This window comes from Colletotrichum spaethianum (assembly GCF_022836535.1).
Source record: "Colletotrichum spaethianum MAFF 239500 DNA, contig15, whole genome shotgun sequence".
Lineage (NCBI taxonomy): Eukaryota > Fungi > Ascomycota > Sordariomycetes > Glomerellales > Glomerellaceae > Colletotrichum > Colletotrichum spaethianum.
Window position 1 is genome coordinate 815,141 of NW_026054785.1, and position 22,289 is coordinate 837,429.

Here is a 22,289-nt window from a genome sequence, read left to right on the forward strand (position 1 = left end):
CCACCGCCGGCTGACACATTAAATTGTTGCCCGAGGTCGCTGACGTTGGCTTGTCGTCAGGGTTGGGAAAATGGAGCGGATTGATGAGTCTCTCAGGGTCTTTGGCCGGTTGGGGCCAAGAGGATCGACGGAGTGTTCAAAACACGAAGCGGACTCTGGGCTGGGCCGCAGTGAGAAACAACGGAAAGCCGGCCACAGCAAAAGCCAGCCACACGGCGTTTGACAGTGACCGAGACAGGCCAACTACTTGCGCCATCTCGTATGACCGGCGATTTCAGTGGGTGTCAATCCATACGACAATGTTGGGGTGGAGTGGCTCGGGACCAATACGACAGACACTCTCAGAGACTTAATCTGGTTCATTGTTCGGAATCGGCTTGGAATCGCCGTGTGAACGCATCGGTGAGTAGAGGGAGCAACACCAAGTCCGCGTCCAGGGCTTTGCTGCTGATAAACACGACGAGACTGGGAAGAGGCCCAAACTCAATCGATGTCGGCGGCACGTGGAGTTTTGAGATGCGTTCCTGGGGCAAAACGTGCGTGGTGAGAACGAGGAATCGCTGTGAGGTTGTCCGCCCTGTAACGAGGCTTTCCCAAGATTGCTGATTGCTCGGAATAGGTTCTCGGGCCCCTTTATTGTCCTGGGACCTGTTCGATGTGTGCGATGCGAATGGGATGGAGGGAGAAGCTCCTGCCTCGGTGGACGTCCGATGAAGCCCGCTCAGACTGCTAGACAGCTGGACGGGTGTGTGATCGGCTCAAGTGGGCGAAGGTCCCTCGGTATGATTTCTTCCGGAGGTCGCGATTCCTGCCTCCTCTTTCTTCCAAAGTTGATCGTCGTTCGCCTGAGCTGCAGCCCCTGTGGGATTGCGTCTAAGCTGTATGTGTACTAGGTTTAGAGCTGCCCTGCCGCACCGGCGGGGGGGAGGGAAAGGGATGTCAGGGGAAGCGGGGAGGCGCTGTTTTGCGCGGTGCATGAATGGAGTGATATGATAAAGAAACAGAACAAGTTGAAAGTGAGCGGGCAGCGGCGCGGAGGTTGCTTTGGATGGCGCGGTGGCTGCAACTCGTCAAGTTTGTTCCATTCGCGCCGAGCGTGTTTCTTCAATTGCGGACTGCACATCGACGGATGCGGTCGAGGCGGGGGTGTGGACTGGGGGCACGAGGGAGGTTCCTGGAGGCGGCGACAATGCAAGTCCGAGGATCCAGACAATGTGGGATTATGTTGGGCACAATACTCTGTACAGAGCAGGGGATCCCAATGAGTCCATGGATTGGGGAAGTAAATTAGGAGAATAGCATGCGGATTTAGTGCGACATGGGGGAGAGACAGTCTAAGAGGAAATAGGAAGAAGAAACGCATCTCATCTCATCGCATTGGGGTCGAGGTACAGATACTGGGGGACCGCGGCAGGGGACAGAAGAAGAAGCAAGCGCGGAGGCAGACGCAGACGCAGATGGAGATGCAGAGGCAGGAAAACTGGAAGCGACAAATACCCGCGGAGGCGGAACTTGTTCGGGCTGGGGAGAAACACGGACGACGACGACGACGACGACGACGACAACGATGACAGGCCATGCATCAGGACACGTCGAAAGGGAGAATGAGGTGCAACTTTGTGCCGTGTGCAGCAATTTAGGTTGATGAGCTTGTGTCAAGATGGGAGCAGGAACCCAGTCCGGTCTCACGTTGTCGCACTTGCACCTGTCATGGGCTGCGTGCGTGCGTGTGAGAAAGAAAGAGCGACGTACCTTACTTACTCTGTACATCCTGTAGCGGGAGGGATGCACAGAGTGTGAGAGGTGTTTCCGGACTGAGAGGTGAGTGTGAGAATTAGCAAGTGAGAATGGGAGTGAAAGAGTTGCCTGCCTCGAGGCGCCGGCCACAAGGTAAGGCACGAAATGAAATAGAAGTAAAAGTTTGTTTTTCTGGCAATTACCCTGGGGTTTCTTCCGCCAAACTTTTCGTCGGGAAATGTTTACAAGAGGATGATGGTTGAGCACGCTACCTACCTTAGGAATGGAGCTTCGAGGCGGCCAGGGCTCAGAGGGGGGGCGGGGGCTGCCTGCAGCGCCCCCCCACGGTGGACGCCGGTCCTGAAGACCGTCTGCTCCCACGCTCAGCCCGGCACATTTTGCCTGGCTTTATTAGTACGGAGACACCGGCAAACGCGACGGGCTGCGGCGACGCTGTTGACTCCCCTGCGGCCCGTGTCGACCTGGGCCCGGAAGATGCCGCGTCATCGGATGTCCCTGACGGTGTGACAGCTGGGTTCGCTGGCGGGAAGAGAAAAGCAATCATGATCGCCGCCCTCATCATCATCATCCTCGGGGTCTTCACTCTCTGTCTCGAAGCAGGAACCCCGTCTGCCCTTTTGGGAGGTTTGGCCGGTGCCGCGGCGCTAAACTGTGATGCAATGCAGTCAGATGCCTCATCCCCCGGGCACTCCTATCTGTCTATCTGTCTATCTCTTTCTCATATCGTTGATAGATGATTGATGGATGGAAACAGAACTCGTCGACTGGCCCGGCCTTCACCAACCACGTCACCACCCATGCAGTGCACAGCAAGTCTCATGTGTCTTGCTAGTGGCATTCGGAAAGAAAACGGCCAAGGTCGTACATTAGGTAGTGTATATGGCCGACATTGTAGGTGGATCTCGTCTGGCATCCGTGCGGTACGTACCGCTCAACTACACTACCTAGTGCAGACGGTACATCTCTTCGTCGCTGCTGGCTACTGGTTGCTGCCGGGCCTGGGCCGGCCCCTGTTGCGTTCGCCTTCCTCCCCCTGCCCCCTTTTCCCCCCTCTGGCCCCTCCTAATCCCTGTTCTACACATGGCGCCTGCCTCCGAGCGTGCCTGCTTCATGCTTTCCCTCTTTTGCCTAGCCTCAGTGACAGCACTTAGGACGGGTAGGTACAATGCAATGTCAGGACGGACGGCGCAGGCGCGGGTGCAATTTCGATTGGCAAGCGCGAGGAGGGACGCGAGCGACAGGTGCTACTCGTCGCTCTTTCCTCTGGGTTTCTGTCTCCCTTTTTCATCCTGTCTGCGTGGCTCTTGCCTGTCTCTCGCCCCCAAGCCACCTGATTTGGCTTGCTGAGATGTGTATGCGTAGCTATATCCTATCGTGTCTCCCTTCTCCTAGTTTAATCTGTTTGAGGATGAGGCGCCCTTTCCCAGACATGCACACAGGCTGAAAGCCGCTTGCTGCTGCGGGTGTGCCTCTCTCCTTTTTTTGCTCTCTTTCCTTGCCCTGTCTGAAAGCTCCTAAACCTTCAGGGAGGGTAGGTACCCGACCAAGACAGTACGTACCCTTTGCTCGTGCCTGATCTGCTACCTAACTGGGTACCTAACCTAGCTCGTCCCAGGCCTCTTTTTCCGTCACCTCCCGGCCTCCTTCCCTCCTTTCCCCCTCTGGCCCTCCGCCTCCACTGCCACCACCACCACCACCACCCACTGGAGCCGCTGCTCTGCTCGATATTATTTCCGCTCTCCCGCACGCTCGCCACGACTTCCAAGCTGTATCTGGCCCGTCTCCCGTGTTCTCCTCTTCCACTTCCACGTCCGCGTCCAAGTGCCTACCTAGTCCGATCCTTCGTTATCAAATCACAACCGTTTAACTCTGCCTTTTCTCCTCTTTCCTTCTCCTCTTTCGTTCTTGCTGGAACCAGTTTCGACGACGGTCACGATACGACCCAAATCTCCCCCAGTTCAGACCCATCGATCGTCCACCCCGAATCTCAATCTCGCCTGCGAGTAAACAAGTTTGGTTCCCTGGATCAAGTCCCCTGATTCCTGAAGTCCCGCCAGTGACTTCACCCAAACGCGCCCCATCACACACGTACCCAATCCGTTCGCATACGCACCCGAACGCACGCACAGTACACCCCCCGAAGCGAACGAGAGTGTCGCTCACGGCCGCCTCCTCCTCCTCCTCCACCGAGAGCCACCGCTGCCGCTACGCTTCTCGCTACGCCGTACCTTGGCTACCGCTGCCGCAAACCAAAGTAAACCAACGCACCCGCATCTCGTCCCAATTTGCAAATCCAATCCACCACCAATCGCCCTGTTCGCTGGCCTGCTTGCTGGTCAGACAGAAGTGAAGCAAGCCCCGGCCTGTGGAAACTCGAACCATTGTTGAGACTGGACGGTCAAACTCGACAAACCTTTTTTACGCAGGGATCTCGTCGAACCCAAAAAAAAACCAGTCACAATGCCCACCTCTCTCGACTCGTCCCGTCCCATCATGGCACCCTCGGTACGTCTCCCTTTGCTCGTCTCCTGATCTTGCCTTTTTCTACATTCGCTGTGCCCACCTACATCTGTCTTGCGTCCGTCTGTTCTCGCCTGCACCGCCTCGCTTTCGACAGCACTTTTACCTTTTGCTTCTCTTGAACGCTGCGACTCCCGGCCCCGTTCTGCACCCACTTGGCCGATCTTGTTGCCCTGATTTCCCCCCGTTCTCTTGTCATAATCCCATTTACCACCCCTTCGGCCCCTCCCTCGAGTCCAGTCTCCTCCCTCCTTATTTACACTCGCCCAAAATGACTGCCGTTCTGACAGAAAGCCCTCCACAGGTGCGTACCTCTGTGCGATACAGCACTTACAGCATGGCGCCCTCATTCGCCAACACTGTCCAGACGACCGACTCGGCTCACGCTGAGATCACCGATATCGCGACCGGCCTCGACCGCATGGAGAACAAGGCTTTGAGCTCCCAGAGAGTCACCCTGAGCGAGGAGAAGAGCGCAAACATGAGCAAGCTGGCCCTTGGCGCCAAGCTGGAGCGTGCGCTGGACCGGAGGATGAGCAGCCAGGACGCCGTCATGCGGCCGCGTGGCAAGACCCTGAACGAGAAGCCTGCCCAGGCGGCGTAGGAGCCTGCCGAGCAAACCTCGATCACAAGAAGATGGCCGTGGCAGTCCATCTTCACCGCATCAAACAAAGGAATAATACGAGAACCGGGACCGAACCGCCACGGGCAAGTTCCAACAGGGACAGAGAATGATGGCGTTGAGAGTCAGGTCATGGAGTCGGTTCGGACACTCACTCTTGGGGAAACCTCCGTCGCGCAAAACCCACGACGAGATGAGGCCGCCGATACGCCTCTGAATGGAAGTAAAGAGGAATAATGGGATCGGGACAGGGACAGGGCCGCTGTGGAAACAAATCAGGTTGACAAACGTTGCTTTCTGGTCTGTTGGGATATCCAGAGGATGACCGGAGCGCTGACGCAGTGATGGCATCCCACGCATAGTGTTTAAATGGTGTTTGATTTCGGTGCTCCGGCTGTGTTACATATTTCTTTACCCCGAAGCATCAATCGCACAGGCATCGCATCGGATCACGGCATGGATTTCCTTGGCCAAACTGGGGTGTATTGGGTTGGGTACACGTGGTTATACTAGAAATGCTAATGACCCGATGCAACCAACCCATCATGATGCTGTCAAGTTTACAAGTGAAGGCGTCTCCGTGCGGCTAACCTGCCTCGTGAGAGCCCCAGAGAAATCATTGGCAAGAGGGCGGCCGTATGTAATGCCGATGCCAGACGCAACCACCGTATCATGCTGTACAATGATGCGTGTTTCCCATCGTACTCCCTCTGCTAACTCTAACAGCTCGAATCTTGTGCTCCTCTCACTCCACCTCTCTCTGCCTTGCTGACTCTCGTGGGTATTCTGTTGGCAAGACAAAAAAGATGGATCGCCGGATGTCCAAAGTCTCCTGCCTTCGTCCGCGACTCCATGGTATTTTTTTTCCAGTTAAGGATACAAAACTCTCTGGACCATATCCTATTGCATCTTTCAAGCGCTGTCCTTGTTCTCCAGACGCGCCTCGATATCCTTGTACTGGGCGACGAGCTCCGCCTCCTCGCCCTCGAACTCGAGCGCCTTGCCGACCCACTCCCTCGCCTCCTCGAGGCGGCCCATCTCAATCAGACACCTCCCGCGGCGCCACCACGCCTTTGCGTTGCCGACCTTGCGCGCCTCGACGCTGGCCTCGGCGTCGACGGAGCCCTCGGCCCACTGCTGCAGCGCCATGTGCGCCTGCGCCCTGTTGGCGTACAGGCCCGACACCTCCTCGCGGACGAGCTGGGAGGGCTCCCAGAGGGGCCGGGTGAGGGCCATCTGCAGGCCGAGCGTGTAGAACTTGATGGCCTCGGCGTACTTCTTCTTGTGGAACTCGGCGTTGCCGCTATCGCGGAGCTTGGCGACGTTGGCGGAGCGCTTGGGGTTGACGGGCATCGGCGGGGGCGGGACGCCGTGCGGGCCGGTGGTGTCCGAGGTGACGAGGGAGCGGTGGAGCGCGTTGAGCTGGGCGAGCTCGGCGGCGAGGGCACGCGACGGCGACGGCGAGGAGATGGCCTTGGACTGGGGGTCTATTTGGAGGGGGAGGAGGTCGAAGTGCGTGAGTTCCGACATGTTGGGCGGTCCCTTTGTTGTGTGTGGTTCGAGATGTGTAGATGTGGTTGTTTGGTGGGTTCGGAATGGGAGGGGGAGCGGAATGTGGAAGAGTCGCGCGTGTCTCGGGTGCTGAGGGATCGCCTTCGGGGTATCTTTTTTGTCGTGAAGCAGTGGTGAAGGCGGCTGCGGTCGTGAAGGGCAAACGTGGGATCGTGAAGGTAGTGATTCGCGGTGGTGGATTATTGCCAGCTGGTCGATCCCGGGTCGTCGACCCTTTGGGGCGATTAGAGGACACTTCTCCGGAGCTTATCCTTATCGGGCGGTGCCTAGGCTGTCACGTGCTGATAGTGAGTGCGGTGCCTGTCTTACACGGAGGATCCACATTCCTCACTTGGAGACTCCAGTCAGCTTCAAACATATGGATGATTGAGGCAATGCGCCATTGTGGCTGTCTATCAATTCCTCTTGCTACTTCAAGATGATATTGAGACCTATTTCATTTAACTACGGAACGCAACAAAGAAGTCTGACCTGTGTTGATACGCTGACTTTGCTTACGGTTCAATTGCAATGATTCCATCCGTGGCTTATGGTCCTCGTGTTGTCAACTGAGGTGAGAGCTACGGTTACCGACTTGGCAAGCACAAGCACAAGCACATGAATTGTCTTAAGCACTAATCTTAAGACGTCAATCCACAATCCAGAAAGTGTTCATTCGGATAGGAAAGCATGTTAATGGAAGTCAACACCCAAAAAGAGCACGACAAACATGAATGTGCCAGGCACGGCTTTGTGTTGGAGTGTTCGCAACGTATACGGTTTCTAGCATTCCCATATTGAGTAAACACTATAGACCCTAAGACCAAAATGGTATTGAAACCGAAGTAGATGGATCTTACCCGTTACAAGCATGGGCGCAGTTTTATGCTTTGTGCTGGAGCAGGACAGGGTGAGTCGCTTAGGAAGCGATCTGGACCTCACATCGCTAAAACTTTCCATTTTGTTATTCTATGAACGAACTCTATATGAATTATTTCTCGCTCTGAGTCGAACTACGCTCTGGTTTAGTCGTTACGACTTGTAGCAAATGGCTATGGGGCTCGCCAGAGAATTCGACCATAGTGACAAGTGCGATATACAGAACATGGGTTCTTGCAGGCTTGGGGCGAGGTCAACGCCCGAAAGCCAAGGTAATCCTCTTTCGTGTTGTTTATGCTCGATGTTGAATTAGATCTTCCGACTGCCACGTTTAAAGAATCCATTCCCACCTGCATTTTCCCTCCGGCTACCTCCCTCCACCATCGACTGACCACCAGTCAAGAGCAACTTACAGCGAGTGCTCCATATCAATCTTCGTTTCGACATCATCTGCCGCCGTAGTATGACTTGTTAAGACCCTTTTCGACTGCGGCAATCTGTAGTGCCAGCGGCAGAGAGAACTGTCTGCAATACATGAAGCTGCCAGTCATGTACCAAAATCCAGGCACGCCTGTCGCTCTCCACCACTAGAGAACAGCCAGTCAGTATGATGTGAGTCAGAGTTGGCGTGGTAGAACTTACCCCTGAGCGCTCCTGCTCGTGATCCAAACCTCCAAACCCGTCAATCTTCTCAACCACTTCGGGCCCGAACAGCTTCTCAATGGTTGTCACGTTGCTCTCGAATCCCGTCGCTAGCACAACAGCATCCGCTTCCAGCTTGGTGCCGTTCGCCAAGGTCAGACCGTCAGACTGAAACTCTCTGACTCCCTCCTCACATCGCTGGATCTTAATCTTTCCTTCGATGATCATCTGATTTGCCCCTTGGTCGATATAATACTGCCCACCCTTGATAAGCTGGTAGTCTGCCAGACCATACCCGTCATGCCCTTCCTTTAGTTCGAGGCCAGCCTTTTTGAGACCGTCGTGAACGGCCTTGTCGTTTTCTGCCATCGCTTGCGTTAACCCAATGCTCATCGTCCGAATCAGTGCCAGTGGAATCGCATTTCCAACTATGTCCGCCTCTTCCGTGCTCAGCCCTTCCATGTTCCACAACGAAAGTATGAAGTTCTCCCACGACTCCCGCGAGATGGAGTAAATCGCATGTCGCTGGACCATCGTCACTTCTTTCGCGCCGTGCGTGACAAAGTCCGCCGAGATGTCGTGGCCGCTCGTGGCGCAGCCTATGACCACCACCTTTTTGTTCTTGATGTCAGGTATCTCGCCGGCGGTCCTGTGATACTTTGCGTGGTAGATCTGTCCCTTGAAATCCTCTTGTCCAGGGAAGCGAGGGATCCTGGGCTGATCGCCATATACGCCCGTCGCCAGAACCACATGACGTGTCGAGATCGTCCGCGTTCCCTCCGGCGTCCGGACGTCGACTCGGTGCTTTTGGCCTTTCTCGTCGTACGTGACCTTGGTGACTTCCGTGTTGAAGACGATGTCAAGTCCCATGAGCTGGCCGTAGTGCTCCATGAACTCGGCAATCTTGTCTCCCGTCAGGAACCGGGGCCAGGTCTCAGGGATCTTCATGAAGGGCCAGTGGTCAGTGTAGGTTGGCGTGTGAAGGGTTACGCTCTGGTATCGTTCTCGCCACGAGTCGCCGAGACGGGCGCTCCTCTCTACTAGGCGGGTTTTGATCCCCATGTGCTGTAGACGTGCACCGAGCATCAAGCCAGACTGGGCTGTTCCATGTTAGCTGGGAAAGAACGGTGAAATTATCACGGGCTCTGCAATGACCCACCAGCGCCAACGATCAGGACCTGAAGGTCTTCTTTAGAGTCGGCGTTGGCATGGCCATTGACGCCGTTAGTGACAGGCTCCTTAGGCAGCGGAACCGACGCAGCCCTCTGCGCCTCTACCTCCTTTTGAAAGTTGAGCTTTTCGAGCTGCGTGAACACAGTCCAGGCTTTCCACTCGTCCTTTGCAACATTTCCCAGCTTCAACAGCCCCTTCCCCTCACCATGTAGGGTTTTGAAAGTGAATCCGGTTTGGATCCAAATCATCCCGCCAAAGTCGAGAAGCAGCGGCTTCAGCCCGCCAATCTTGGCGGTTTGCAAGTCTGAGAGGCCATGTTCTGCTGAGGCAAGGTACTTGCTGATGCTCTCTTGACCTTGCTTGCAGGTGAAATCCCATGACAGCCCGACAATGTCCCTCCACCAGCAGTTGTCGATGAACAAGTCTGATAAGTCGCCGAAGGACTGCTCGCTAAATCGGCGTTCCAGTTTGGTAAGCCAGTCAGTGGAGACCCGCTCGGCGTCGACTTGTCCTTTTACGACCCCTTCATGCAGAGTGAGAGCTGGGATCTCGGGAAGCTTCGTGCCGTCCATGATGAATCGTAGTTTGTGTCGTGTCCAAAATATCAGGTGCAAATTGTTCGAGCAGGAAACCCTCAGAGCTCGCTAATATGAGTTGTGCTACATGGGAGAACAAGGGTATACATATGAGTGTCAGATAGCGCGAGATAGCTTAACTACCCAATGTCATCCCACCGGGCAATTCGAACAATCCCACCACGCCATCTCAAGTCTGCCCCAATAGCCACTCAGAGGCGGGCCTCCTACCCCAAGGTCGGATGATCTCGCCGAGCATGAAAATCAAGGTTCCCACCTTTGTGAACCTTACGCTAGCAGAGCGGCTTGAAGATGGATTAGATGATCTTATCTGATCATCTCCACCCACTGAATTGGCGCAGATCGACATCACGCCCCAATCACAGCGTAGGGTGGTAGTACCACCCTGCATATTTGCTAGGATGGATGTCTATCGAGCAATCTAATTACCTAAAGTCAAAGGAGAGCGCGGGTGAGAGGCTTCTCTTCGGTGGTGTGGTGGGTTAGGACGTCTTGGCGGAATCTGAGCAAATATGTGACTGCCTCGGAGATGTCGTTCATGTGGGGATGAGCTCGGCGCTTACTCCGCGGTGGGGTATTGGATATTTCAAGCTTGTTGCTGAGAACACGATGTAACTCGGTCAAAGGGCCGATTCCACAGCTAATATTCATTTACCGGAGGTTTCAGTGTTGCCTTGAAGGCATCAGAAAGACATATGAGGACAAGCTAACAGCACCGAGCCGTTGGTGCGCAAGCTCTTTTTCATGCTTCTGTCCTCCTCCATTACTATGTTCCATGACCTTTTCGAGATTTCAAAAGAATAGCTCCGCCGAATACTGAATGTATGAGGTCATGATTGGTAGCGAATGCACATGAAGTCACGGAAGTTGACCCCATCATGGGATGTCTCTATCGACGGGGCCTCAATGAATGATCCGTCAACCATACTCAGCGGGGAATATCAAAGGACCACAACAGAACCATTTTGACTTAATTTTCCTTCTCGTTATCGAACAGCCCTCTTTCTTGCTTGAAATACGTACGAGAATATGCCTCAAACGTTGGAATTCATGCCGTGGTTATCCACACTGGATTGCTTCATTAGGGGTTAGCTTAGTCGTAGTTGCCAAGGTACAGATCTTTTGCCCTTGCAGATGACCTGTTGATTTGAAACGGCCATAGATACCATCACATGGGTGTGCACAGTTGTTGTATTCTGACTGCTAACATATATCCATGAAGCTCCAGGGTGAGCAGACTTCAGGCTGAGGCTTAGGGGCATAAGGTGTATGCCATCGCTGGCGTTCATTCAACCACAAATACTATCAAAAGTCCTATCTCGTTAATATTGGAGACGATTAGTTGCAGCTAGTTGCGTTCCAGGATATCACTGGGCTAATTTCCCGATAACCTCTCAACTGTTTTGGGTATTTCGAGTCGGCAACCACGGGGTAGCTAGCGTCAAACATTAGCGAGAGCCGAATCACAACTCACCAAAAGCACTGTTCTAGCACTTGGGGTCGTCGTTCCCTACTCGACATTCCCTGCTCATTCCGACGTTGGCCCACAGCAAGCCGGCTCAAAAGAATACCTTCAACCGCTTTGGCCAACAGTATCAATTGCATGGCGATAGGAAGAAACAGAACTAACAGCATGATGCTGGCGTTTCCGGAAGTTTGACAGACTGATACGTTTCTATGGCCAACTCGGCAGACAATCCGGAAGGACTAAACATTCGATGGAAGGACTTTTCTGATGAGCACGAAAAGTAGACTTCGAGCGAAGATTAACGAAGTTGAGATCAAAAAAAGCAGAGGCAGCCTCACCAATATCGATGTATATGAAAAACAGTTAAAACCACGCCCGAAGCCCGCACGAACGAATCAGGAATCACCGGTTCTTCGATACACAGCCCTCGCATAAAGTGAGCGTCTAAACTCTTCATTCTGAGTATGCAACATTGCCGTAGTTGTTAAGTTTAATTACCCTCATATCGATTTCTTTTTGGCTTGAAAGCTGTAACTTAACCCGGTGAAACTATAAGAAAGACCTAGGGGCAGGAATGGCGAGGAAGACCTTTTTTTTTGGCGAAAAATAACAAAAACCATTGAACCACTTAGTATACACTAGTAAATGGAAGTTCGCAAATATGGGCAGAAACTATATGTCACTTGTTGGGCTACTATAAGGGCAACTCTCGACACTGTTGAGGTGGTAGCGGCATGATTGTCGTTTCACAAGTGGATACCAGAAATAGTATTATTGTGATGTTTTGTTCAATACAAGACAGTAGTGTTAATCGGTAGGAATAATGAATAAGAAGAAAGAAGGCTTTGAGGATGCTGGATCGAACTTACCGCACCGAGTTGAACGCATCTCTCTGTGAGGCGTTGACGCCATAGATAGGCAGGTTTGTCGATTATGGAAGACGTACATCAATTCCTCGCTACCGAGAATCAAATTCTTCCGAGGCTGCCATGAGACATGGTGCCCTTTCCATCTCACGTAGTACTCTAGTCTCCTCAACACCTGCCTTTTTCTAGTTACCCTAGAATCCAATACCTTCTCCATCATCCAATGTTGCGTTCCCCCGCTGTCATGCTCCAGTCTGATGTGCGGAATTGGGATGAAAGCTGACTCGGAAAATGGTCTGTAGCTGCCGCACGAGAAGTTTTTGGCCAGAGTGTCACAGGTCCCTGAACTTCAGTGATCTGGAACGACCAGATATACTTCTCCGCTGGTTTCTTGTTTGTTCTGCTCAAGTTCAGGGCTCTTTTGTCTAATCAGACTTTCTCGTTTTCCTTGCAGCCTGGCGCTGAAGAACTTCACTCGTTTGCATTAGTGCGACAGGTACGGCACGAGAGAAGAACAAAGGGTCTAGCAACGTCGCATCAATGACTGAGAGAGACTTTTTCGACTACATGACTTTCTATGAGTGATTGCCAGTTGGACGAAAATGACTTAACGAGGCTAAAATAAGACCCACGACTTTGAACCGAATCTTGGGGGGCCTTATTGTCCTATGTTTCCCTAGGTGATTTAAATAGCTGAGGAGGCCGGATCACTTCAATAAAAGACCGCCATTTACATGCAGTATTGTTCCTGTAACAAAGTGATTCTTCATCAGCGATAGATAGGCTTCAGCCAGGTCCTCTGGGTCTCCGATCCTTCCCATCAACGATGCACCCTTAAACAAGGCCCGGACAACTTTGAGATCCGCACAGGCTCTTCCGAACTTCATGTTTTCGAGCACAGAATCAAGCATATCTGTCTGCACCGCTCCAGGAGAGACGAGGTTTACTCTCACAGGATTCATGTCGACCGCGAGTCCCCTTGCCAGCGCATCCTTAGCGCCACCAACAGTTGCCAATACACTCATTCCTAGCGGCGGCTTGTGTGCGGTCGCTCCGCCGGTCAAAGTGAGAGAAGACGTATGCTCTTTTTTGAGGTATTTGAAGGCCACTTTGGCAAGCATAACGGCCCCAGAGACTCGTGAGCTGCTGGCTTCAGCGATGCGCTTCGGCGTGGCCTCCTGCAGCGTTAGCGAGGTGTTGAGATTCTCCCCCGCCGTCTCGATGACATGGTCGACCTTGTCTTTTCCGCCTTTGGTGACAAACTCGAAGAGCTTCGTGATGTTACTCTCTGATTCATCACCATAGAGGTCTACTACGTGGCCCCGAATGCGATCCTTTGCGTTAGGATAGGATGCCGTAAGTCTTTCGATCGCCTTGGAGACTCTTTCCTGGCTTCGGCTTGCGACTACTACACGCGCACCAAACTCAACGCCGGCTTCCGCGACGGCGAACCCGATACCTGATGATCCGCCGACAATGAGGACAGACTTGCCTTCCAGCTTGTTGACGTACTTCAGTGCCATTTCAAGGTCCTGTATGTGTTTCCGTATGGCTCATGCACCAAGGTAAGCCGTTAGAGAGCTAGATAGAAGAAAAATGAAGAGTGGATTCTAGAAGCTAGGTTGGTTGGAAATGCAAAGTCGGCTAATTTGTTCACTGTAGATACCTCGGACTACCACTCATTGTTCCGAGTAAACCTGAACAGCTTAATAAATAGTCTGTCTCTCAATCTACTTGAAAGCTTTAGTGTGGGGAGCCTGGAGATATTTATAGTCGAAGTGTTGAACACCTCGGGTGGTCAATGTTGTCCCAATACTATGTAGCAAACTGGCGGATACAGATAAACGCTCGGCGGCCGGCAGGTCCACTCCGAAGCTAGCAGGCCTGTTGTTTTCGGTATCCCACCGATTTACAAATGGGGACTTCTTTGCGATGGCTAACTTATCATGCTAAGTCAACAGATTATTAGCGAGAACAGCGTCTTGACTTTTCGTGCGAGTTTTAGCCAACATCCATATTGTAAAGCACCAGGTCCATCCGGAAAGTCTCGCTGCCGCCTGTAATGATGCCGGGCAGCGGGCCCTGTTAACACCGACGCAACGGCTTTTAACAACGCTTATTGGCCCTGACTTTGCCTGGTTTCTTGAGCGGTATGATTTTCGCATGCCTCCATAGATGAGGCAGTGCTCCCTCTTCCAAAAGCCCGAAAAATCGACAGGACCCAGTCCCGCACCACCGGTCATCTCTGCTTCCAGACCACTGCCGGAAGCCCGTCATCTCCCGGCGCCTTCCAAGACTTTAGCGCAAACAGCTGGTGTTCCACTTCCTCTATCGTGATAGATGGTATCTACACCGCGGCTCTCTGCAGTCTGTCGTCTTTCTTTGCAATGTCGTCTAGCAAAGCAGGGAAGAAGGTGGTGAGTAGCTTTTCCGCTTGTTCCGTGTGGCTCGTCGTCGTCGTTTTGTCCGTCCTGACCAGCTGCGGCACCTTGCCGAAAGCCTCCTCATCACCTGCTTTCAGGTACCTAGCAGCCTTCCATATGTTGTCGTTGTCCGCCAGGAATTTATTCCAGTGCTTCTTATGTTGACGAATTACGCTGTGGTACTGTTTCGAGGCGCCCTTCGCCATTTCTCTCAAGTCGGCCCAGGTCACTCCCGTGCGCCTCTCCGCTCGCGTGCGGCTTCTCCAATACGTGTGGAATTCGACGTAGCTGGGCCAGATCGCTTGTCCACCATCGTTTTGCAAGCTGCTCCGCACACACCACTTATTCAAACCATAAAATAACAATAAAGAGTTGATAACTCTGAGTCTGTTTTCCGATCTACGGATGACTACAGTGAAAGGCGTAATGGGCTTCGCCAAAGCTTTAATTAGCATTTTTAGTAGTTGTGGAGTGGGACTATGGCTTATTTGGCTTCATAGATCACACCTGTAGTGACGAAGTACTCAAGAAGCAACCCCTGACAGAGCCAGAAATGGCCGCGGACCAAAACCCAACTACTAGTCCGTTCAGGTGGCCACCTCGCCAAAAAGGCGCCCGAGATAGCAAAAGCACCTGGTGATCACTCATTTACTAGTATTCATCAGTTTCAAGCGCAGCTCTCATCGTCTACATAAATCTCTCTTAAACCTGATTCGCTTCTTCGCAATTAGAGCCTTTTCCCACTCCTGAACATTTTAAGGGGAGGACCTGGTGTCGGGATGATAAACTCCAAGGCAGCGTGGCTGGAGTCCAAGACAGTCGCGCATTAATTGGATTGCGTCGACCCGCCGGCCTTGGTTTTTCCCATGTATGAGCTAGGTTGGCCACACTGGTCAGCGTGTCGGGATGATCGGCCCCAAGCGTCATCCTACCCGTCTCCATCACCTGAACCTCTAGCTTCTCGGCTTTCTCCCACCGGCCTTGGCTCCTGAATGTCGATTCACGCTAGGTTTTGCGATGCAGAGGTACAAGGCGGAAAATAAATTTCTGTTTCCATGACCAGCAAAGTTTGGATCAGGTATCCCGGAAAACATTTTCTTCTCATATGTTCTGTGCTTGACTGAAAGCACGCACGATATATCAGATTACCAAGGATATGCGGTCATGGTTTGTAAGACTACCGCTTGATGGTACATGGGTAGTGAAGGTCACAAGTAGGGAACTGACCGTGCGCAGAACTTAAGAAATTGGATCTAGGTAACAAGGGTACAGTTGCATAAGGGGAAGGCTAGCACACGGAATGGCTCAGTTGGTTGGTTACACGGACTCGACAGAGTTTGAAATGCTTTAGAAAGCGAGAGGAGGTCAGGCACGGTCTTTGAGCGAGAGAAAGAAAGAGACACTTTTGAGTTTCCGATCGCACCTTCTCATCAACTACTTGGCGTGTGCAATGTGCATTCTCCATCCACCAAGGTGAGGGAGTAAAGGCACACACGCGAGCACACACATCCAAGTTATTACAACCTGGCGAAACCATTCGAGATCTGTTACTAATCTATCCTACACGGTCACCTTATCAGTTCAATCATTGGCTCTCGGAAAACCATATAAATGATACCCACTGTTGAATGGATTCTCTCTCCTGAGGGCACCCGGTGGTACGATCGTACGCTGGCTTTCAATGTAGGATGAACCAAAGATGTATTGTCCGTGATTATCTTCCTAACTACAAGACTCGGCTTTCGTACACGAGATATATGATCTACCTCCCTGAATCAGTACGGCATGAACATACTTTGATCCCCTCATTAGTATAACCGAGGGCCGAGTCTCCAGACTGTGCCCTTTTCCCCTGTGCGTGTCCTTGAGTCGTGCATATCGTACGGTCAGGTGGTGTCGTTATTCCAACACCCACCCGATATGCTGTTACTGGCCACCCTTTTCATTAGCTGCAGTTTCTCCTGGACATTTCGATGTTTCGTAATATCTTGATTGAAGTGTGTAGTAAAACTGAGTACTTGAGTGGGTATCACATGTGTTGGCAAGAATGGCTTAGATTGCCAGTCGATAGAATACAAGGCTATTTACATACCAGGCTACCTCGAAACCTTCTCCACATTTATGAGATCTCAGAGGAAAGTTTCAAAGACTTGAAAAGGTATTTTCCCTAAGTGAAGAGTAAAAGTGGGTATAGATCGACAGCATCGAAGCGCACTGCATTACCGATAGGACTGTCGTTGCAGGCGTAACCCCCACCCCCTCATCAGGTTCACTATTCCAATGCTGCCTCTTATATATAAGGATTGATATCGTTTTCTTTTGGATTGTGTAAGCCATTGAGATACAAGGAGGTAAGTGACCTACGAGGGATGCTCAACTTATCCTGGCGACCATAGTAAGATATCAGCGCAGAGATTTCAAATGGATAGTAATTACTGATTAGAAGTAAATTTAAGTTTGATTACTGATCTATAAAACTGCTAGTAGTGATAACGCCTTAGATCCTAGCAACCTAAAATATACTTCCAAGAGGCTGTATGAAAACGTGAGTAGTAAAACTTAGAATAAAAAGGCAAAGTCTTGATAGGGTTTCCTTGTCTTAGTGCGATTTCTTAGGAGAACTGCGTAAGACCCTTACAGTCTTGTACCGAGCGGAATTTAGTCGTACATTATAAAGTACAAAGGCTGGCCATGTTGCTCTTTGCATTTTGTTTCGTTTATTTTTGAAACGAAGACCGGTTGTGAGCCATGCTTTTCGCTAGAAGATTCTCAATGCAGGCCAGAGAGGCTCGCTTTCTGGCCTTGACCTTCTTTCTTTGTGTTGTAGTCCTGACGGTGTTGTTCAGCTACATTCTGTCGCAATTTAACCTAAGCTCCATGTTTCCCACAGGATACTTCGATTTAGCATCAACAGACTCCCAAGCCTCGTTTGATCCTACTGGAGCAGGAAAGCATAACAACAAGGAAGATGCTCTATACAGCATTCTGACCAAGAACAAGACGTCAGATTTAGTAAATCTTAGTGAATTGAAATATGCCATTATATTGCCGACATATGTAAGTTCCCTACTCCCCTAGAACCATGGTTTGGAGAATACGATTAAGAGTAAGTGTATATGCAGAGCAAACATATCCCGCTTGCAATCGACTTCTTACAATCATTCATGTGCCTTTGCACTGATCACGCGGATATTGACATTCATATAATTATGTCCGACTCCAACGAAGTCAATATGTTTCAAAACGCGATGAACAGTCTGAAAACCTGTGGACTATCTTTCAGCATATTTCATACACCAGCAGTAAATGTCAACGGTTCAAGGCCGAAGATTAACTTAATCAACTTATACGACATACTCCCACCAATCTTCCGATTTATCACGAACGGCAATATTACTAATAATGATACTTCAGCACTTTTAAAGGGGCGCGGAAAGTACCAGTTCCAGACGATTAAGAAGATGGCGGCAGCAATAGAGTTTGACTACGACTACTCGCTGTGGTTAGATTCAGAGGCCATCGTCGTACAGCCTTTCAGCATACGACAAACCTTTGAGTCGTATATCAAAGCTCCAACAATATGGAGATCGAGAATGGCGAACACTGACTTCATGCGTACTATTATTAGCAATTCCGCCAATGTTTTAGGCCGATCCATCGACTCTTTTGGCTCCGCATACTGGAACTTGGAGAGCGTGGAATGGATCATTGAGAAAGCTATCATTGATGATTTAGTTCATTACGTGGAGAAAGTCCACAACCAAGATTTCTGGCAAGCTTGGGCAACATACGGTGGCCCGTTTGAGATCAGTCTTTACAACATGCATATTCAAGCACAAAAGCTGGAGACTACCAACCCGATGTTTAGTAAGTATCGTATTGTCGAAACTGAACGGGAGATGGAAACTTTCGGCATGAGTAAGCTTCCTTAGTTTATAATAAGAGAACCCAGCTTACGAGGTTGAAACAGATCAGGCAAAGCCTGTCATTGAAACTCTAAGGGGCACTGGACTCCTAGAACGAGGTTATCAGCTGCTGAAAATACCGGAAATAGCACCGAACTTCTCTACGATGTTGCGGGAATATGGGCAACGACTTTTCCGACTTGACGATCTAAACATCGCTCCACCTGACATTATCGACAGGTTTTTACTTGAAACACCCATAGAAATTCTGTGCTCTGGCGCCCCAAAACTGCACACTTGGTGGGAACAGAGAAATATAACCATTGGATAGCAGCTTGTAGTGCATCAAAGTCCACGTTATTCTCTTTTACGTTACCATTTTGCCAGCTTATTAGTTTTCATCCGAACAGCAGCGCGATGGTCTTTCACATACGACATTTGAGACAAAGAATAGCTTTGTCGCCGACATGCTGGCTCTGTTGAACGTGGTGGTCTCCGACGATGCACACCCAAAATGTAACTTTTGGCGGGAGCAGGCCACCGTACAGATTTCACTGAGCTCCAAGGTTCGCCCCAAAGACTTCTTGTCTCTGATGAATAACAGCGCGTTGGGAGGGAAATATATCGCGATGCTCAAGTGCTATAATGGAAAGTAGACTTCTTCTGGGTACTCGGCCATCTGATCGGAAGCCGTTCGAGGGCTGTGGGAGCAAGGTCGAATTGACCTGGAGGGGCTCGGCGCCAGAATCACCGAGACTGACTTCCCGCTCGCGGAGAGTTACTCCAAACAGCCTTTCCCTGGACAGTCTGCAAACGTGGATCGATACCGAACGTTGTGAGATGATTGCGACAGCTTGGGACGACTTGCTGCGATACGACAATGTCCCAAAGTGTCCTCGTCTGGAAGGCGTTGACCATCGGCAGATCAACCCCGGCTTCGCTCTGATGGACGGTAGATCGAAGTACACTGAGCAGCAAAACCGTGTGCGCTACGCAGAAATGACCGACTTCGTATTGAACTGACCCAGCTCCAGCTACGATCTTCCTGGGTGTACGGATGCGTTACATGCTTTGGAAGATGCTCGAAATAGGGACTTAACGACTGGGTGGATGCGAACGGCTTCGACGTTGTTGTGATCCTCGCGAATGGTAACGTTGGACGAGCAACGTTCGGCATCACAACCGAACGAAAAGCACCCGGGCCCACGTTTCCATACAGCCCATTGTAACGACCGCGCTTGCGGTCTTTCGATTTGTGTGGCGTTTAGACACCTTCCGTGCCGCTTCGAGCGGAAGGGCTGCAATCATGAGTTCGTACTCTGGGCAACCGGTCTACCGAGAGCATCGTACCGTTTCAGCAGCCGAATTCGCAGAGGGGTGTAAGGTGTGAGGCTGATTAGACCAACCTTAGCCAATCCTCGACAAACCTTTCTCATACAAACTCGACAGCAGAATCACAGAGAGTTTTGTCGCAGCGACGACTGAGCTCCTACCAAACCCAGCCGTCATCGCAGGATAGCAGCACCTACCGTGTTTCCTACCAAGGCACCGACGCCCGATCGAGCATGACCCAGCATCAGGCAAGGGTCGCAGCGGAGATGGCGAGGATATCAGGTCAATACAATGGGAGTGGCTCCTGAGCATAGTGCTAGACGCCATTGTAGTTCGGGGTTACGCTCGCATTGTCAAACAATCATCGTAGTCATTTCGCATACGAGGAGGAATATTGGAAGGAACCGGATGTGATGGCTCCTTTGACAAGGCATTTTGGAAGCAGTGGGGCTATAATTGTTTCTTTCGTTGGCCCCTATTAGTACGTCATGTTGCTGGTACGAGGCGTTCAAGGTGTTCGGACTAGGGTGGATCGAGGTTAGGAGGCATGTGTCTAAGATGTGGTATACCAGTATACCCGTATACTTTAATTTTAACACTATCCGCCTGTGGATAATCTAATAGGATACCCATGATCATTTTCGCAACCCTTGGACATGTCTTGGTTCGTTGATCAACCGCTTCGTCGTTCGTGCAAGTGGGATTGGCATTTGACAGATAGATGTAAGCCTGACTGAGGACAAACGTCGTCCAGTCGACGATCATCGTTTGCATGTCCCGAGCCGCCTTTTGCGTCTAGCTCCCAAATGTGGCTGGTCTCCATGTAGCTGATGATGGCTCTTGGTTCATTGAGATTTGTTCGTATGGGTTAGGAATATCATCGCCAGTCAAAACATCACATCACTGAAGCGCTTTAATCAAATGTTGATAATAGTGAATGATTCCTTTTATCTTTTTCTAATCCCTTTCTATAAAGTATATACATGTATCATAAAGCTTCGTATGCATCATTTCTTGGTATTTTGACAGGGGCAACCTGTGCTTTTGCGCGTTCACTGAACAGCGACGGAAAGCTTGCCAGTGCCGTAGGCGATGTTCTCGACAGGAAGGTCGGTCAATGCCTTGGTGCTGCCGAGACCGCTGGGGCACGAGGCTTGGTTGCTGACGGCCAGGTCGAGGTTGCATACCTCATCAACACCCCAGGTGCAAGCAGAGTTCTGAATATTGTAGAGGACGTGATTCTTGGCCACGAAGCTCTCGGGCTGAGCGAGGCAAGAGGACAGGTAGTTCATGCTGTTGGCAGCAGAGAGGGGTAGCTTGCCGTCCTTGAGAAGGTGCTTGCACTCGCTGGCAGGGACAGCCTCCCAGTTCATGGGGACACCACCACCCTCAGTGGGAGCCTCAGTGGCAGACTGGCCGGTGCTGAGGTAGTTCCAGGCATCGTAGGAGATGTCGAAGGCACCGCCCGACTGGTCGATGCGGAGCAAGTTGACGCTGCGGTCGCCGTTGGAGACCTTGACGCAGATGTCGTCGCAGCCGACAGAGCTGGGCCAGTAGGCAACACGGTTGACGTCAATCTTGCAGCCAAGAACACCGATGGAAGAAGAGAAGGCATCGTGGGGCGTCATGCTGGAGGAGCCGGACTTGCCAGCATCCCGGATCGGGATGGAAGCGGCCGAAACCAAGCCGACCGAAGCGGCAAGGAAAGTAGTCAAAGTGGTGGAGAACATTGTGACTGAAGTTGAAGTATGTGGGTTTCTTTCTGATAGGGAGTGTGTGGTTTGGCTGGCTGTTGAGTAGATCTTGTTGATCTTGAGGCTGATGTCGTCAAAGGACAGGAAGTGTGGGCTTGCAAAGGAGTGAAGCTGTTGATTGAGCGTTCGAAGGAGCGATGCCTGATCTGCGAGCTTTCGGGGCCGGCCGAGGGAGTGACTGGGGAAGAAAGAGAAGAGTTGAAGAGGGAGTGTGTGAATGGTGACGGTAATCAGAGCAAGACTATCCCGGACAGCGATGAGGCTGGGGGGTTATATACCAAAATGCCATCCCTACAAGAGACGGGATGAAAACGTTAAACATCAGCCGGAAAGATGAGATGTCACCCGCAGGTGCTGCTGCCAGTTTGTGCCTCGCCCTTCGGTCCATCTACGGAGACCCACGTAGCAGGCGCTCTGTCCCCACAGACGCCGCAATCCTCGAAGATGACCTTGCACTGGACTTGGTTTCTTTGACTCTTAGAGGGGGGCCAAAGGGGGGAGGAGCCTAAGGCGTATCCGATCTGGAGAGTGTCCGCAGGTACAGAGTTACTCGAGTCGAGTGCCTTGTAACTCGACGAATTCCTGCGACCTGCAGGCGCTGGCCAAACGCTGACGAGTCGGGTTCGCTGGACAAATCAACGGCTGCCATGAATCTGACAAGTAAGGTCGTGGAAACTCAGATTGCATCTTCCCCTCACCCCAGCCTGCGGTGCTACAGTTAGAAACAAAGTGACAAACTTACCATTCCACAGTCTTAACGGGGGGACAAGTGGTAAGACACACGGCGCTGGGCAAGGACG

General features: G+C 51.5%; 5 protein-coding genes across 5 annotated transcripts; 1 reads left to right on the top strand and 4 right to left on the bottom strand.

The window, feature by feature from the left end:
• Positions 1-4,549: 4,549 nt before the first annotated feature.
• ColSpa_06479 (uncharacterized protein) lies at positions 4,550-4,882 on the top strand (the record flags this gene model as incomplete). Its single annotated transcript, XM_049272691.1, has 1 exon — positions 4,550-4,882. The coding sequence occupies one exon, from the start codon at positions 4,550-4,552 to the stop codon at positions 4,880-4,882; it is 333 nt and encodes a 110-aa protein (XP_049128648.1).
• Positions 4,883-5,812: 930 nt separating this feature from the next.
• ColSpa_06480 (translocator) lies at positions 5,813-6,430 on the bottom strand (the record flags this gene model as incomplete). The annotated part of the gene is made up of 1 exon (XM_049272692.1): positions 5,813-6,430. One exon carries the CDS (start codon positions 6,428-6,430, stop codon positions 5,813-5,815), a length of 618 nt encoding a protein of 205 aa, XP_049128649.1.
• A 1,346-nt stretch (positions 6,431-7,776) lies between these two features.
• Positions 7,777-9,717, bottom strand: ColSpa_06481 (putative indole-3-pyruvate monooxygenase YUCCA9; the record flags this gene model as incomplete). Its single annotated transcript, XM_049272693.1, has 3 exons — positions 7,777-7,917; positions 7,973-9,072; positions 9,132-9,717. 3 exons carry the CDS (start codon positions 9,715-9,717, stop codon positions 7,777-7,779), a joined length of 1,827 nt encoding a protein of 608 aa, XP_049128650.1.
• A 3,065-nt stretch (positions 9,718-12,782) lies between these two features.
• On the bottom strand, positions 12,783-13,598 carry ColSpa_06482 (short-chain dehydrogenase/reductase ATR9; the record flags this gene model as incomplete). Its single annotated transcript, XM_049272694.1, has 1 exon — positions 12,783-13,598. The coding sequence occupies one exon, from the start codon at positions 13,596-13,598 to the stop codon at positions 12,783-12,785; it is 816 nt and encodes a 271-aa protein (XP_049128651.1).
• A 7,189-nt stretch (positions 13,599-20,787) lies between these two features.
• ColSpa_06483 (uncharacterized protein) lies at positions 20,788-21,465 on the bottom strand (the record flags this gene model as incomplete). Its single annotated transcript, XM_049272695.1, has 1 exon — positions 20,788-21,465. One exon carries the CDS (start codon positions 21,463-21,465, stop codon positions 20,788-20,790), a length of 678 nt encoding a protein of 225 aa, XP_049128652.1.
• Between the last annotated feature and the right edge of the window lie 824 nt (positions 21,466-22,289).